We start from the raw sequence: 17,696 nt of genomic DNA, 5'->3' as shown, positions 1-17,696 counted from the left end.
GTATTAATCATGACACCCTACACTAATGATACCCGAAAAGATAAAACACTAGTGTCTGTAGGTATTTAATAATTATAGCAAATAAATATATATTAGTGGTCTGGCAAGGCCACAGGGGAGACAACCAAACAAAAAAAAAACCTAGGCAAAATTCATCTCAAAGCAGCAAAACTAAAGCTGGCTTGCCGTGACACACGCACGCACGCACACACACACACACACACACACACACACACACACACACACACACACACACACACACACACACCACACACACAAACGTAGGCTAATTTGGTCATTATTGGCTTGAAAATATACATTATTTTTTATCAAATTGTCATAAAATTTTAACCATAGAATAGTATTATAATCTAAAAGCCTGCAAATTTTCATGTAGTTTCGTTCCATAGAATCAAAGATATGAGCATTTCAATATTTAATTTGATGACGAGATATATCCATACATAGATATACTACTTTTTCGGGCAATTTTATTTGTTCAAAATCTCGACAACTACTTATCAGAATTTAACAAATGAAGGTCCGTTGGAAATCTAATGACCTAATTATGTAGTAAGCTATGTGACATTTGCCGTTAAGGTCGTACATTACTGTTTTCAAGAAGTCTCCCTTTGCTGTTATTTCAGATCATTTGAAATCATAGCAAGTTTTAGTCTCCCTTAAGAGAGATTTTGGGGAAATATATATAATGAACGAATGACAAAAGTCTATATTCCAAAGTTCATGATGCTGACCATCTTACAATTTATTCCTTTAATTCAGTTGACATTTACAATTCTTTGACAATATCTGTATCATAGCACAAAGTCAATCGTTTAATTATTATATCAATCAGTGAATCTATTTTGCCCTTAACTCACCAGAAGAAATTGTAACAATCAATCCATCAAAAGGAGATAAAATGCGTTTTGACATGATTAAAAATCCGAAAATTGGAAGAGAAGCTGTAACCTTATGTTTACATTACGCTATTTTGAATTTTGTCATTCATTCCTTATATTGCTCTGTAATTACCTTGAGCTTCTTAAAGAAGGATTGGTATATATTATAAGGAAATAAAGTATATTTCTACAGAAATAATATATATATATATATATATATATATATATATTCTTACATGGCATATTCTCATTGGCTACACTTTCTCCTCCTACCACTTCCTTCCTCCGTACACACATTCTTTAATTACACTGAGGAAGACCGAATGTATGGTCGAAATTTTTGAAAAAAAGTTTTTTTTCTGTTTTTTTTCAAGACATTTTGTATTCCTGCATGTCACCCAATAAAAACATTGAATAAAGAAAAGATATAAACTTTTATACTTTTCGCAATATGTATATGAAAGTTAAACGTTTAATGAATACATCATGCGAAATATGAAGTGAATCCTCTAGGTTATCAATATTGTAGAAAGTAAACAAATAAATATAAAAATATTTTTAAAAGCGATATGTCTTCTATCAGCAGTAGCAGACAGGTTAGTTCAATATAGTAAAATGTCGGGTTGTCATTTACAAGGTTTGAATCTCGGGGGAAAACGCGTTCATTGCGTTTAGACATATTAGTTCATCTTGAAATGATAAAACATGTCTATGAATTTGAAGCTTTCTGGTGGAGGAACTGTTCATTTTCACTTGCAATACTTTTCGGGGAAAAGCAAATGGCCTTCGGGCCGGGATCAAAGTGTAGTATCTGTTCCGGCAGATACTGCAAGCTATGACTAGCTATGACTAGCAAAGACCAGATGTGGGGGCAACCCCACATGCCTGACCTTTAACCAGCTCCCATTTCCCACCTCTCGGGAGCTGGTCCCCTTTTTCCCTTCCCCCTCCCTTCACTCCTCACATTAAAAATTGGCCTTGTGCCTAATTTGCTCGGTGGGGGAGCAAATAAATACCATCTGTTCCGGCAGATAATGCAAGCAAAGACCATATGTGGGGGCAACTCCACATATAAGACCTTGGTCAATGTAGGGGCAACCCTTCATACCAATTGTCACTATCCAGCTCCCCTACTCCCCGGGGAGTTGGTCCCCATTTCCCCTTCACTCCTCACTTTAAAAATCGGCCTTGTGCCTAATTTGCTCGGTGGGGGAGCAAATAAATACCATCTGTTCCGGCAGATACTGCAAGCTATGACTAGCAAAGACCAGCTATGACTAGCAAAGACCAGATGTGGGGGCAACCCCACATGCCTGACCTTTAACCAGCTCCCATTTCCCACCTCTCGGGAGCTGGTCCCCTTTTTCCCTTCCCCCTCCCTTCACTCCTCACATTAAAAATCGGCCTTGTGCCTAATTTGCTCGGTGGGGGAGCAAATAAATACCATCTGTTCCGGCAGATACTGCAAGCTATGACTAGCAAAGACCAGATGTGGGGGCAACCCCACATGCCTGACAATTAACCAGCTCCCATTTCCCACCTCTCGGGAGCTGGTCCCCTTTTTCCCTTCCCCCTCACATTAAAAATTGGCCTTGTGCCTAATTTGCTCGGTGGGGGAGCAAATAAATACCATCTGTTCCGGCAGATACTGCAAGCAAAGACCATATGTGGGGGCAACTCCACATATAAGACCTTGGTCAATGTAGGGGCAACCCTTCATACCAATTGTCACTATCCAGCTCCCCTACTCCCCGGGGAGTTGGTCCCCATTTCCCCTTCACTCCTCACTTTAAAAATCGGCCTTGTGCCTAATTTGCTCGGTGGGGGAGCAAATAAATACCATCTGTTCCGGCAGATACTGCAAGCTATGACTAGCAAAGACCAGCTATGACTCGCAAAGACCAGATGTGGTGGCAACCCCACATGCCTGACCATTAACCAGCTCCCATTTCCCACCTCTCGGGAGCTGGTCCCCTTTTTCCCTTCCCCCTCCCTTCACTCCTCACATTAAAAATCGGCCTTGTGCCTAATTTGCTCGGTGGGGGAGCAAATAAATACCATCTGTTCCGGCAGATACTGCAAGCTATGACTAGCAAAGACCAGATGTGGGGGCAACCCCACATGCCTGACCATTAACCAGCTCCCATTTCCCACCTCTCGGGAGCTGGTCCCCTTTTTCCCTTCCCCCTCCCTTCACTCCTCACATTAAAAATTGGCCTTGTGCCTAATTTGCTCGGTGGGGGAGCAAATGAATACCATCTGTTCCGGCAGATACTGCAAGCTATGACTAGCTATGACTAGCAAAGACCAGATGTGGGGGCAACCCCACATGCCTGACCTTTAACCAGCTCCCATTTCCTACCTCTCGGGAGCTGGTCCCCTTTCCCCCTTCCACCTCCCTTCACTCCTCACATTAAAAATCGGCCTTGTGCCTAATTTGCTCGGTGGGGGAGCAAATAAATACCATCTGTTCCGGCAGATGCTGCAAGCTATGACTAGCTATGACTAGCAAAGACCAGATGTGGGGGCAACCCCACATGCCTGACCTTTAACCAGCTCCCATTTCCCACCTCTCGGGAGCTGGTCCCCTTTTTCCCTTCCCCCTCCCTTCACTCCTCACATTAAAAATCGGCCTTGTGCCTAATTTGCTCGGTGGGGGAGCAAATAAATACCATCTGTTCCGGAAGGTACTGCAAGCAAAGACCATATGTGGGGTTTCCCCCACATATAAGACCTTGGTCAATGTAGGGGCAACCCTTCATACCAATTGTCACTATCCAGCTCCCCTACTCCCCGGGGAGTTGGTCCCCATTTCCCCTTCACTCCTCACTTGAAAAATTGGCCATGTGCCTAATTTGCTCAGTGGAGGAGCAAATAAATACCTCAAAGTGTAGTATCTGTTCTTCAGATGCTGCACTTCAATTTCTTGTTCTCTGTCAGTGGAGGAGAAATCTTTCACGACTGACACAATTTTTATTTTTGTTCCTTATCTCCACGTTAAGAAACGACCCTGGTGTCTAACTCTGTCCCGTGGGGAGGCATTGTAAATAGGAACAATACAACTCCTCTCAGTTATGAGTATCGGAAAATTTATAAACAAACGAATAAATTCATTTAGACGATAATTTTTTTCCACTCTCAGTCGCTCAGATGGTAAGATATCCGGCAACAGTAGTCACGCTTGGTCGTGGCTTGGCATTTTGGTTTTGAATCTCTTAGTTGATGCACATGGATAAGTTGTGTAACGACGAAACAGTTGTCTGGATGGCTGTGTTTTATAGTTGCTTTTTCTCTTTGTATTTGTGAACGAAAAACAATAGTCTTATGAAATTTAATCAGGGAGGAACCAATAGTGTCTTGCACATGCGTCGCCCTGTCTGTCTGTTTGTTTGTCTGTTTGTTTGTGTGTGCGTGTGTGCATGTTTCACTGTTTTAATATGTGCGTGTTTTTATTTTTATTTTATTTTTTGTTGCTATAGCATTTCTCTCTCTCTCTCTCTCAACCCACTTTACGTTTTCCTTGCTATAATATTTATCTCTGACAGTTTTCTTTTCTTTCCCTTCTCCCCTCTTTCTCCCCTAATCTCTTGTCTTTCCGATGCTGTCCCTCTCTTTTCCTTCCTCCTTCTCTTTTTCGTCTCCCCTGTGTTTTCGATCCTCTCTTGCTCTTCATTCTCTCTCTTCCTACCCTTCCTATTTTCTCTTTTAGCCCTTTTTCTTCTCTTCTCTTTTCTTCATCCTTTTCTTTTCCTTTCTTTTTCTTTTCCTTTCTTTCTTTTTCTATTCTTTTCCTTTTCCTTTCTTTCTTTTCCTTTTCCTTTCTTTTCCTTTTCTTTCTCTTTCTCTCTCATTAATAAAATATGAAAAAAATCACACAATGAGTTTATCAAATCCTTATTTTTTAGTCAATTATGAGGAAAATATTAGAGAAAAAGTAGAAAGATCAACTCGTTTAATATAGCCCCCCCCCGTCCCCTAAATCATACTTTTACTTTTGCAAAATACATGCACACAGTTTGCGGGAGTTTTATGGTAATACAAAAAAACCCCAAAAAAACAACAATTAAATATTTAGAAAATTGAAAAGAGTTGGAATTGGGAATCTAGAACAGAATAAGTGATTGTATTGAAATCGGGAAAAATATTGGAATCGTCCCATCATTAGTCATAAGCAATTATCATTTGGTAGGAATCATGGATTCTATATTACAGGTATCTTCATGGCACAGCTGAAAATTCGATTGGAAATGTTTGAAAATTGTGACACTGATATTTAAAAATACATAGAATAACAGTCTAATCCGGCTTCTCAGTTGTGGTCTACATAAAACTGTATTAGTTTTATTGTATACCAGCCTGGGTGCCCGGCGTTTCCCGGCATTGCCCAGCATTTGGAGGTGTGTGTTGAGCAAAAAAAAAAAAAAAAAGTAGTAGTAGGCAGGCAGGCTCGAACCTGTACCGCGAAGGAGAAAAAGAATGTGAAAAAAAAGTGCCATGTTTGCTGTGTCATCCATCGCCAAACCAGAAGTGATGTAGGTTTAATTAAATTAAGGCTAGACAATCGAAAAGATATGACTTTCAAAAATATCGGCGAAAAAAATCGACCCCTCCCTGTAGATAATTGCCCAATAGAGGGTGAAGGAATTAATGTTTTTAGTCAATTTTTCAATATTTGTAGTTCGAAACGATATCGATCTTGTGAAAATTTGTTGTATCTGTCGAAATTTTTAGGCATACATACATACATTTAAACAGACAGGTGAGATTTATATTATAGATTTTTATTTAATTATTCAAAAAATGGTGCTACCAAATCAGGTTGTCTTAAGATGCTGACTTCCTGACCTAAAATGCATCAAACCTTGATGTTATTGTTTTTCCTTTCCCTTTGCAAAATTCAATCCTAAACCCAAAACAAAAACAAAAAGTTTTCCTCTTCCAAGCAATCAAACCAAACTCCATGAATAAATATGTAAAGATATAAAAAATTTGACATATAAAAACTTGTACCAAATTTTGCATTAAATAACCAGAAAAAGCGTCGATATACTGTAAAACAAAACAACTAAACCAAACATCATGAATAAATATTTGAAGATATAAAGAATTTATAGCATAAAAACTTTTATCAAAATTACTGGATTCGGTATATATATAGTATAATCATGTTAACAGATTCTTAGATCAGCAGAGTTAAGCGATGTTGAGCCTGGTCAGTATCAGATGGGTGATCATTTGGGAATACCAGGTGCCGTATGTAAGATGATCGCGACACCTCCCTGCAAGAACTACAAAAATCTATCGTCATCATCTCATCTAACCAGGATATAAATGTGACTGGAGACTGCATATGAATTTAATATTCTCATAAAACTTCCTCCTTCAGAGGAAGCTGGTTCAACCCACCTAGGGTGAGTGTCTCTTTGTTACATTACTGGATTCAGTATTAAATAATATGAAAAGGGTTGATATGTTGTTAAACAAACTAGAACCACATTCTATGAATAAATATTCAGAGATATTAAGACCTTGAAGCATAAAACTTTTACCAAATTGACCGAACTCGGCATTAAATAACTCTAAAAGAGTTGATATGCTATAAAGCAAGGCCACCAAATAAAACCAAATATTTTACAATTAACAAAAAACATCTGGAAAATAAAAAGAAAAAAAAATGTATTAATAGACATAAAATGAAATTAGATTGAAACATGAAACATTTTTACATTTGGAAAAAATCAAATCAAATTAAATTTCTTGCAACATTGGTAATTATTTTTATTGGTAATAAATTTACTTAAAATAAAATTATGAATAAAAATATATTGTCTGAAATATTTTTTTTCTGGATAAATTAATTGCTGTGTAGTACTTGAACCCCTTGAGTCACGGCTCAAAATCTGATTATTTTTATTGAAAAAACATTAACCTTGTTTCCCTGTCGTAATATAGTACTTGAACCTTTTCAATCACGGCTCAAAATATGATTAATTTTAGTGAAAAACTTTAACTCTGTTTCCTTATTGTAAACATTTGAAACCTGTGCGATAAACTGGACAGTGTGACTCCCATACTTGTATTTCGTGAAATCTATTTATAAATATTTCAAAAGGTGTCCAATAAATTTGATCAGGGGGACTGAAAGGTTTAAGATTTTCAAATTCCAATTTTTTTTTTAATTTCAAAAAAAAGTTTTTTTTTTGTTTTTTTTTAAGCCTTTGTAAATGGCTGCCATTTTAACTATAGTAAAGTTAAACAAGACCTTTGAGAAGCAAGACAATCAAATAAACGTCATGAATAAATATTTGAAGATAAAATCTTTCTGAAATGACTACAGCGTTGAACGATAAGTGTCACCCTAGAAAAGGCAACATAATTCCATTTCCGTTTGATGAGAACCAGTTTTCTTTTTCTTTTCTTTTTTTTGTTGTTGCAGCCAATCTACTAGTTGGCCAGTTGTGTACAAACTCCAAGAGCGATAGGAGCCTTCTATCATGTTTGTAAGGAACACCATGTTCGAGTGAGATCAGAGATGCACTGCTGTACAACTCATGCTCTCTATCGATCCAAGTTATGACAACAGGACCATTGCTAGCACCTTTAAAATGCAAATCTGAATGGTTCGACACTTGAAGGCACAGCTCAACAAAGTTTCTGGCCATGATTATGGTCTTTGGTGTAGTTTCAAGTGAGGACTACACTATGCCCCCTCACATCTTCGAAGTCGGTTTGAAAATCAACACCAAAGTGTACCTGGATGTGCTGAAGAGTGTGGTGCACCCTTGGTGCAATCATGTTGAAAGATTAAAATAGATGCATCTTTATTTTAAGTATTGCATTGTATTTAAATTTATATACAAATGCACGTACATGTATTGTGCCAGATTTACTATTTACAAGCTTTGCCTCCCGTCTTTCGAATGGAGAAAGATTACTGCTTACTTCCTGCGGTACTCTATGAAATGTCAACGGACTTGCTCAAGCAATTTTTAATAGGTCAGAATGCCTCTTCTTTAAAGACGCTGACTTGACTCTCGCCACCTTCTAACCTTGTGTCACATCTTCCTGCGGTGATAAGTAAGTCCTACAATTAGTCGCATTTATTTGTCACTTAGTTTTGATCATGGGCACATGCCAGTTGAGACTCTGATGTCGACAATCACTCTGAGACAGTCATTTTGGTGGCCTTTCATCTGATGGGCTGAGGCATTCGTTCTGGGTAATCCTAAGTCTACTCTCTCAGATAATGCTGACATGGTTTTTAATGAACCAAAGCGCTTTTTTATTGTTACTGCCTGAGGTACTCTGACTGAAGAATGTTAATGGGCTTGCTCAAGCAATTTTTGATAGGTTAGAATTCTCTTTCTTTAGAGGCGCTGACTTGACTCTCCCCATGTTCCATCTTTGTGTTGCATCTTCCTGTGATAAGAAGGAAGTAAATACCACAATTTATAGCAATTATGGCGCCAGAATCAGGACGTATACTTCTGTAACATGCTTTTGTTAATACACTTTTTTGCTAATTGTACCCATCTTTGTCTTATTACTGACCTACAAGATCGCAACACTGTTTGCAAATTGACCGTTCACGTTCGTTACTCTTCAGTATGGATGTTGGTTGGTCATCCTCACGTTTAATTGCATAAATTGAATAAACAACCTTCTTCAGGTGCATCTTGTCGAACTCAGACATTTTTCTGTTTAACCTGGGAATCTGTCCATAGTTTCGAATGGATCTTTTCATTTAATCCACAAGAGTAGCAGGCTCTCATTCCGTCAGCCATGACTGGGTAGAAATCTTTAATAATGGATCACACACATTCTACTTCCATATTTTATTGAAAACTTCATAACTTGTGACATGTCTATTACAAGCGGGGGTACCCGGTGTTGCCCGGGTGTGGTGAGATATGTGTGTGTGGGGGAGGGGGTAAATTAAAAAAAAAATGGAAAATAAAGAATAAGTGAACGTAATAACCCTGTTTAAATAGTACCAAAAAAAAACAAAAAAAAACAAACGTGATGCAAAATAAAGAATAAACGATGTTAAAACTTTTAAAAAATCGGAAAAACAAAAACAAAAAAAATAGCAAACATGATGGGAAAAAAAACGAATGAAAAAATAGCATAAATAACCCTGTTTCAGTATTAAAACTTTAAAAATCGAAAAAAAAAAAATCTGATATCTAGGCTCGAACATACAATCTTAAGATAACGATGCTGCTAATATAACGACTGGTTTATGACTGTGTGAACGAAATTAGATCTTTTTCTTTTTTGTATTTAAACAAATTCAAGAAAGAATATTTTTTGCGCATGCGTGTTTGGCTAAATTGTCATGTAGGAACGATTTTTTGCTACCCCTCCCTGTAGGAAAGTGCCCAGTTGAGGGTGAAGGAATTAATGGTTTTAGCCAATTTTTCGATATTTGTCGTCCGAAGAGTCGAGCTTCAAAATGATCCCAATCTCGTGAAAATCCATCGCCTCTGTCGAAAGTTCTTGCGAGATATATATACATCCATACATACATTTAAACAGACAGGTGAGATTTATATTATAGAAGACATTATTCTTGCATATCTAAAATAAGTCTTTTCAATTCTATACTCTTCTTCCCTTTCTTCTTAATAGTATTCGAGTAGAAGTGTTATTTTTTTTATATTATCCTTAGTTATTATCGCTTGTAAGGATTGAACCTGGAACCTCTGGAAGACTGTCACTTAGAACTGATTATTAATCAACATCTTTATCCGAAGGTTGAAGGTTCAATTATAACTAGGGCTATGACAACAGCATATTCTTTTCATTGTTTTTACTCTCGAGTATATATCCGACACAGACACAATCAACCGAGAACCACATCACTCTACATGAAAACATAAGATATCAATGGATATATACCTGAGAATCAAAACAAGGATAAGAATATGCTGTTGTCATAGCCCTAGTCATAACTTAGAAGTGAAACTAGTGAATGAAGCATTTAAGTTTTTCTGTACAAACAACGACTTGAAAAATGTACTAGGGAATTCATAAAATGTGATGTATATTAAGACATTCTTCTTGAATGATTTAAAATAAGTCTGTTTACGGCGATCTTATTATTAGTAGTAATATTAGTAGTATTAGTAGTAGTAGTAGTAGTAGTAATACTGTGTAGAATTTTTATACGAAAGTAAAGAATCTTATTTTGCCATCTAATTTACAAACGTGTTTGTGGTGTGTACAATCACATGTATGTAACGAAAAAGAGTCACTCTTTCCTTCTCTACTTCTTTTTTTCTCTCTATTTTCATCTCTGTCTTCATTTACATCTCTCTATCTCAATTTCTCCAGCTCTTTCTTCCTCTCTCTTCTCTCTTGCCATCTCCAGCTCTCTCTCTTTCTTTTGTCCTTTCTCTATCCTTTTTTCTTCCTACTCTTTCTCCGTCTCTGTCGTCCTCTTTTTCTTTCATTTTCCCCCTCTTGCTCTGTCTCTCTCTATTTTTTTCTCTCTTCCAATCCCCTCTCTTTCACGATCTCCAACTCTCTCCCTGTCTTTCGCTTTCCTTCTTTTTCACCTCCCACCACTACGTTGGTGTAAGTTTACATTCCACATTTTAAGAGATTATCTTTATATGCTTAAGTAACTCTGCTTTATGAGATGTTATCAGACACTTTGCAAGATTGCTAAACTCTAAAGATGGCGAGCAATCACTGAAAACTAAGTCTCCATGACGTCAGCACTGTAGGGGGCTTCAAGTGATATTATCTTGATATTATCTTTATTCTAAGAGAAATTCAATAAAAAGTGTTAAGACTTATTAAAAAAAATTTTTTTTTATTTTAATTACAAATGTTTGGATTAGCTAACCTAATTTGAAAATCGACCATGCAAATTTACTATAAGCACTTTGGAGGGTCTCTTTCAGTGGTTTCAGTTTGGGTGATGCATTTTTGGGATGAGTTCATTTTAGGGAGACATTTTCAGTGAAAATATTTTTTAGGTTTAGAATTACATGTGAGAGAGCAAGAAAAATGTTATATTATAAGCACAGAAAATTTTTCTCTTCCTTGCAACCTCTGTCTCACAGAAGAGATGTTGCGAGTTTGTCTCTGATGTATCGTTATTTTCATGGAAAGTGTTCGACTGAGCTTCAATCTATGGTCCCCCCTCGCAAAACTTTCACAAGAAACACTCGTCTAGCTGTAAACACTATTAATAATTCCCCCCACTCTTTATCTGTGCCTAAACCTAAACGTAGATTCCATGAACAAAGCTTTTTTTATTAGAACTGCACGTCTGTGGAATTGTCTTCCGTTTTCCTGCTTTCCGGCTGACTACAATATGGTTGTGTTCAAGTCTAACGTAAATAAGTTCTTGATGAGCCGTTCCATATAAGTTATCAAATTTTACAAATTTTCATTACTAATGATTGTTATATTGTCCAATTTCTACTGTACACTCTTTAACCCTTATCCTTGAGTGGCCTCTTGGCCTTGATAATGAGTTGATACCTATGAAAAAAAAAAAGAAAAAGTCCAATGTGAACAAGTTCTAATTGAATCGTCCCCCTAAGTAATCCAAGTTTCAAAATTCCCACTGTTTACTATGCTATAATCACAATGACTAATGTATACCTATTAACCCTTATCCTCGAGTGGCCTCTGGGCCTTGATAAGTGGTGACACCCTTGTAAAAAAAAAAAAAAAAGCACAGTCAAAAAAAAAAAAAAAAAAAGAAAAAAAAATGACTCCATAGACATAGATTCACCAGAGAGATATTTTTATATGCTTAAAGTGGAAGGTATTAATAGGAAAAGTACAGAATGTCAGTTTTTGTTAAGCAAAGGGGATTCTCATTAGACGAGATATGAAAGTCAGAGTTGATAATTTAAGAGATCCATGAATATTTACGGGTCTAAAAATCATAATCAAAACTTCACTCAATTATACAAATTATTTCACTAGCGGGACCTGTTGAAATTCCACAGGGGACTCATTCGTATGTAATATATTGATGTTAGCATTCTGTAGATGTTCGCTCTGATATTATTGTACCTATTTACTATGCCTCCCCACGGGACAGAGTTAGACACCAGGGTCGTTTTTTAACGTGGAGAAAAGGTACAAAAATACAAATTGTCTCAGTCGTGAAGGATTTCTCCTCCACCGAAAGAGAACAAGAAATAGAAGTACAGCATCTGAAGAACATTGTAGCTTTTTTGTTAAAACTGCAAAAGTATTTATCTAAGCTAGCACGAACGCCCAGCAAAGCCCGGTCGTAAAGTATGCTTAAATATGATATTTTAATTCTTGCAGATTTTGTATATATTATTATAATTAATGTTCTATCTATTTTTATATATTATAAAGTTGCGATTTTAAAAATAAAAAATATATATCCACATGACTTGGGTGCATTAGCTTGAATCGAAACCGAAATAAAAGCTTATGAAAAAAATATATGTATATAATATGAGTTCCTCCAGCCATAATCGAAACCAAAACTTCTTGATAAAATTATTTATAAAAGAATGCATGACTTAAGTGCCATCAGCTATAATCAAAGCCAAAACTTATGAAGAATTCTTGGTAAAATTATTTATGACAAGAAATGGAAGTACATAATTAAACACCCGGGATGTAACCGTGACACAGAAAATAACATACATGCTATCATATTAATATATACATTAAAAGTTATTAATAAGAATCGATTTTCGTTTGGTTTCATAGTAGAAAGTTCAGTGAGAAAAGTTAGGAGTATTTCAATAAAAAAAGTTTATACTTTGATGAGCAGACGATAATGAAAGAGTTAATAAGTTATGCATCTGTGTGTTCGTTAATGTCTGCATGCGTATGCCTGTGCATGATTGAGTTGAGATAACAATAGTTAGTTCCCAAGGCTTGACAGAGAGGTAGAGGGGGAAGCTGAGGTGGCAGAGATCTGTCGTGTATTTCAGTTTAACTGGTTTGTGGAAGAGAAATCTGGCCTTATATGAAGTCAATGTGACTCCAGAAGACATTTCGAATAAATTCAGAAAATCCTGATTGGTCCAAAATGTTATTTCTTTGTATTAAGAGCGGGCGTTCTTGGGCCAAGATCAAAGTGTAGTATCGTTTCTTCAGATACTACACTTCAATTTCTTTTCCTCTCTCAGTGGAGGAGAAATCCTTTACGACTGAGACAATTTTAAATTTTTGTTCCTTTTCTCCACATTAAAAAAACGACCCTGGTGCCTAACTCTGTCCTGTGGGGAAGCATTGTAAATAGGAATTCAGGCGAGTGCATGTGCAAACATATATGCACAGAAATTATTTTTAGCATTTTTATTTTGGACGTCGAAATTAATGATGGATTGATTTTTATATTTTCCCCCGATTCCAATACAATTAACTATTGTGTTCTAAATTTCCGATTCCAATTCTTTTTTAATTTGTAAATATGGAGTTGTTTTTTTTTTTTTGGGGGGGGGGCAAATTCCCATAAGTGGAAGTAATATATAAATTTTAGTTTTACTGGTAGTTTAATATCAATAAATATCATTTCAAGATTAATATGAGCCATGGAAAATTGAGTTCTAAAACAAACTAATAAAAACAATAAAAAGAATTGTTTTTGGTATCGGAAAATAGGCACAAATTTTTCTGATACTGATTCTGATACTTCGAAAAGTTCTAATTTTTGTTGATTCCTGATTCCAGTTAATCATCTTAATACTAGCCACAGTGTAAAACATTGGTCGCCACAGCACATTTAAAAACCAGAGGTTGGGAGTCGGCTCCAAATGAAGTTTTTAAAATCCGATTTTGACTCCTTATTTATACAAAAATTGCTGACTCTCAATTCCTCTTACCTCAATAGTAGAAATCCTTTGCTTCTAACAAGAAACTGTACCAAGAAAGTTTCATTGGAATTTTATTGAGCAAGTGTTGCAAGTATATATTATTCCTTAATTGGAATTCGTTTTTTGAGATGAGCATTATATATATTAATTAATTTTTATTTCAGACTATCTCATCTTTATTAGTTGTTGTTTTTCATCTTTTATTGGTTCCAACTATTCCTCTGGCCTTTGTCAGGTGGTAGCCGCGACGGATAGGAACTTCGAATCTCCTAACTGCATTCTCAGACATCACTGCCATCCGTAGTTGTTGTCGTCTCACCACATTTTGACCAATTAACCTCTGGCACGCTTTGGGTGGGATTGAAACCGCTATCTTCAGACAATGTTCATCTGAAACTGTAGAGATTCAACGTCTCTATCAACTGCGCCACGGGCCCCGAAGGGCGATCAAGGTTGGATTCTTTGATCTGATAAATCCACGTTTATTTATTATCTGATCTTCCATAGTCGGGTCCGTACCGATTGGTATATATATTATTCCTTAATTGGAGTTCGTTTTTTTTTTTTTTAGATGAGCATTATATATATTAATCTGGCCCGTGGCGCAGTTGATAGAGATGTTGAATCTCTACAGTTCCAGATGAACATTGTCTGAAGATAGCGGTTTCAATCTCACCCAAAGCGTGCCAGAGGTTAATTGGTCAAAATGTGGTGAGACGACAACAACTACGGATGGCAGTGATGTCTGAGAATGCAGTTAGGAGATTCGAAGTTCCTATCCGTCGCGGTTACCACCTGACGAAGGCCAGAGGAATAGTTGGCCGAAACGTTAAGTGTTGCAAGTCTTTAGTAACTGAACCAAGAAGTGATTCTTAAGACACTAAAAGTGAATATCTCTAATGGCTACACTCTTTCTTTCTTCCACTTCATTGGAATTCATTTTCTTCATCATTTTCCAAAACAAGTAAGTTTCACAGGAACATGTGAACTTGAGGTATTTTCAAACAATGAAAATTGTTTCATACCCTTAAAGTTAACAGCAGTCTCCAAGGCCTGACAGAAAGATGGAGTGGGGTGCTGAGACAACGGTAATAGATCTGTTGTGGATTTCAGCTCAACTGTGTGAAAGTAATAAACCATTTTCTAAAGCAATTAGTTTTCACAGAAACAAGTTAACTTAAAGTATTTTCAACCAATGATTCCAAACCCCCCACATTTATTTTTTTTTAAATAAAGAAAACAATTTTGTTTTGTTTGTTTTTTTCAACTTCTTGTTATATAAACATTTTGTATTGAATGAGCGTTTTTTTTTTTGTTTTTTTTGGTACTTTTTGAAAACTATTTTTTTTTCTTTCAGATCATGCACCGACGTGATTTGCTGCATCATCTTTGCGCTTGCCATCATTGGAATGGTTGCAGTAGCATCTCTTGGTAAGTCGTTGTCTTATGGATTTTCTATCTGTTTTTAGAATGTTTATCTCTGACAGAAAGACGTTTTCATCTTCTATTTATTCAAAGGAGACGTTTTCTGATAGTTATGCAAACTTACTCTCCAGTTCTCACGGTTCCGCAGGCCAACTACCTCCAAATTTCATTGTATTTGGTCTTGTCTAATCGCTTGCTTACAAGATTTTAGTGAGATGCTAACTTTCAACGGCAAAAAGACATCTACTTTAACATAGTATTCCTAGCCAGTCTAATTATTATCAAAAAGATCTATTTCTTTTATTCATTTCATGTCATTTTTCTCTTGTTCAGACTTTTAGAATTCAAAGATATCCAACATTCAGACTTCTAGAATTCCAAGATATCCAACATTCAGACTTCTAGAATTCCAAGATATCCAACATTCAGACTTCTAGAATTCCAAGATATCCAACACTCAGACTTCTAGAATTCCAAGATATCCAACACTCAGACTTCTAGAATTCCAAGATATCCAACACTCAGACTTCTAGAATTCAAAGATATCCAACACTCAGACTTCTAAAATTCAAAGATATCCAAGACTTCGACTACTCTTGATCAGATGTTTTCTGATATTATGTTAACTCACTTTGCAGTCCTCACAATTCAGCAGACCAGCTGTCTCCAAATTCCATTCTGAACAGTCTTGTCTTATTACTTACTTCTAAATATTTCATGGCTGGCAAACCATCTTGCGATTCAAGACATTCATGCTTCAGCAAAAGTTTATCCAGGAGGGTAAATGTTCCACATGTCCATACTGTCGTCACTGATTTATCCTTAGGCAAATATAACATGAGGGGCATTCCAAAAGTAATACCTCCCATTTTGTATTCTGCCTGAATGGATCAGAAGCGATTTCAAATTACATTGCTATGATGACTGAACTTATGCATTCATGAGATAAAAATTTAATCTCTCTGTTGCAGATATTGACAGTGAGACTCTAAGAAAGCAATCTCTGTCATGGATATATGCCAAAAGCAGAGATGCCATTAAACTCCTGGCAAAAATGCATTGTGATTGGTGGTGACTGTGTAGAAAAATAAATTCTGAACCACAAAAGGTCGCTTGTTTTGATAGTACCGTCCCGTCTTTGTAGCTCTTCAACTTTTTGTAGAATTTGAACCAGACGTAATTAATTGTCCACTCGGCTTTGCTCAGAACATGACTTCATGCGCTCAGACTGTAATCTGATATAAGATGTCGAGCAACCAATGTGTGGCAAAGGAGCAGACAATTTTTTGGGAAAATATTCAAAGAAAAAAAAATCAATAAATTAAATCGACAACACATCCTCAAATGACCGTTCATAACAACTTTATACAAGATGAAAATCTTCACTTTGAATCATCAGTTGCAGACGCTGAAAGGTTTCATATTGCCAAACAAAATAATTAATCGCTGCAAAGAAAAAGCGCACATCATCTTATGGTGAGAGATGCATCATCGCCAAAAAAATGATCTGTTAAGAAAGTATGTGGCTGGAGATGTACCAGGACAAAATGTCGTTAATGGACGTAATTTCGTTATCAGCTGGGAGCTTCTTGACAGTTATCTTTTCGAGTTTATTTGGTAATGATCTTTTCTCTCCATCTTAAACCATATTTCGGAAAGCTACCCATTTGGCAAAGTTTCTTCCACATCCACTCTTTTCTCACCTCACTTTGACATCGTCTGATGTGACTATAGAAACTCTATCTAATCCTAAAAGAATATCCCAGCGGTCTTAATTTAATCAAAAAAGCAAAAGGTTGCCCAGACTCACCCTACAGAAAAAAAAATTTTTCATGGAAAGAAATAAAAAATAACAAAATAAGTTACATTAGTTACAAAAATAAATAAATAAAAAAAAAATAATGCATAAAAAAATGTGGAAAAAACATGAAAAAATTGGCTATTTTTTTATTAATTTTGTTCAATTTTGTTTGACAAAAAAATGTTTGAAAAAAAAATACAACTTAATTTTTCTCAGTTAAAAAAAATTTGTAACAAGAATAAAACAGAAATATGTTATGGTAGGTCATTGTTTTTTATTTTTATTTTTTTCTCTTTTTTTAAAATTATATTTAAATGTTTTCTTTGTTATTTTCCTTGAGTAACATTGTTATGCTTTGATAATTGGTGACGCTTGGCAAAAGCTGGTAGTAGACGCCATGTTCCAAGCAAAGCCGAGCGGCCAGTTAATTACGTCGGGTTCAAATTCTGCACAAGTACCAAAAAACAAAAAAAGTAGACCTTATTTTTGGAACAACCCTCGTATGACAAAATGTACTCCGGACGCTCATGCACCGCCATCGTTCATTGCTAGCAAAAGTGTATTTAGAATGGTGGTGACTATGTAGAAAAATAAATTCTGGGGCATAAAAGGTTGCTCATTTTAGTGGTACTACTCTCGTCTTCATAGCTCTTCAATTTTGTATTATAGATCTATCTAATCCTGAATCTATCATTGTGCTGCAGTTAGGTGAGAGAGTGAGGGTCCAAAATTTACTGC

General features: G+C 36.1%; 1 protein-coding gene across 2 annotated transcripts in view; it reads left to right on the top strand.

The window, feature by feature from the left end:
- LOC145268738 (choline transporter-like protein 2) overlaps window positions 1-17,696 on the top strand; it is a 279,161-nt gene that overhangs the window by 160,144 nt on the left and 101,321 nt on the right. For both annotated transcript variants that reach the window (XM_080124322.1, XM_080124323.1), the window contains exon 3: window positions 15,090-15,163. In XM_080124322.1, the coding sequence (XP_079980448.1) occupies window positions 15,090-15,163 (74 nt within the window). The remainder of the gene's footprint in view (window positions 1-15,089; window positions 15,164-17,696) is intronic.

Source organism: Euprymna scolopes, chromosome 44, assembly GCF_053919585.1.
Source record: "Euprymna scolopes isolate OS-2025 chromosome 44, ASM5391958v1, whole genome shotgun sequence".
NCBI lineage: Eukaryota > Metazoa > Mollusca > Cephalopoda > Sepiida > Sepiolidae > Euprymna > Euprymna scolopes.
Note: the sequence above shows the minus strand (reverse complement) of the source record. Positions and strands in the feature narration are given on the sequence as shown.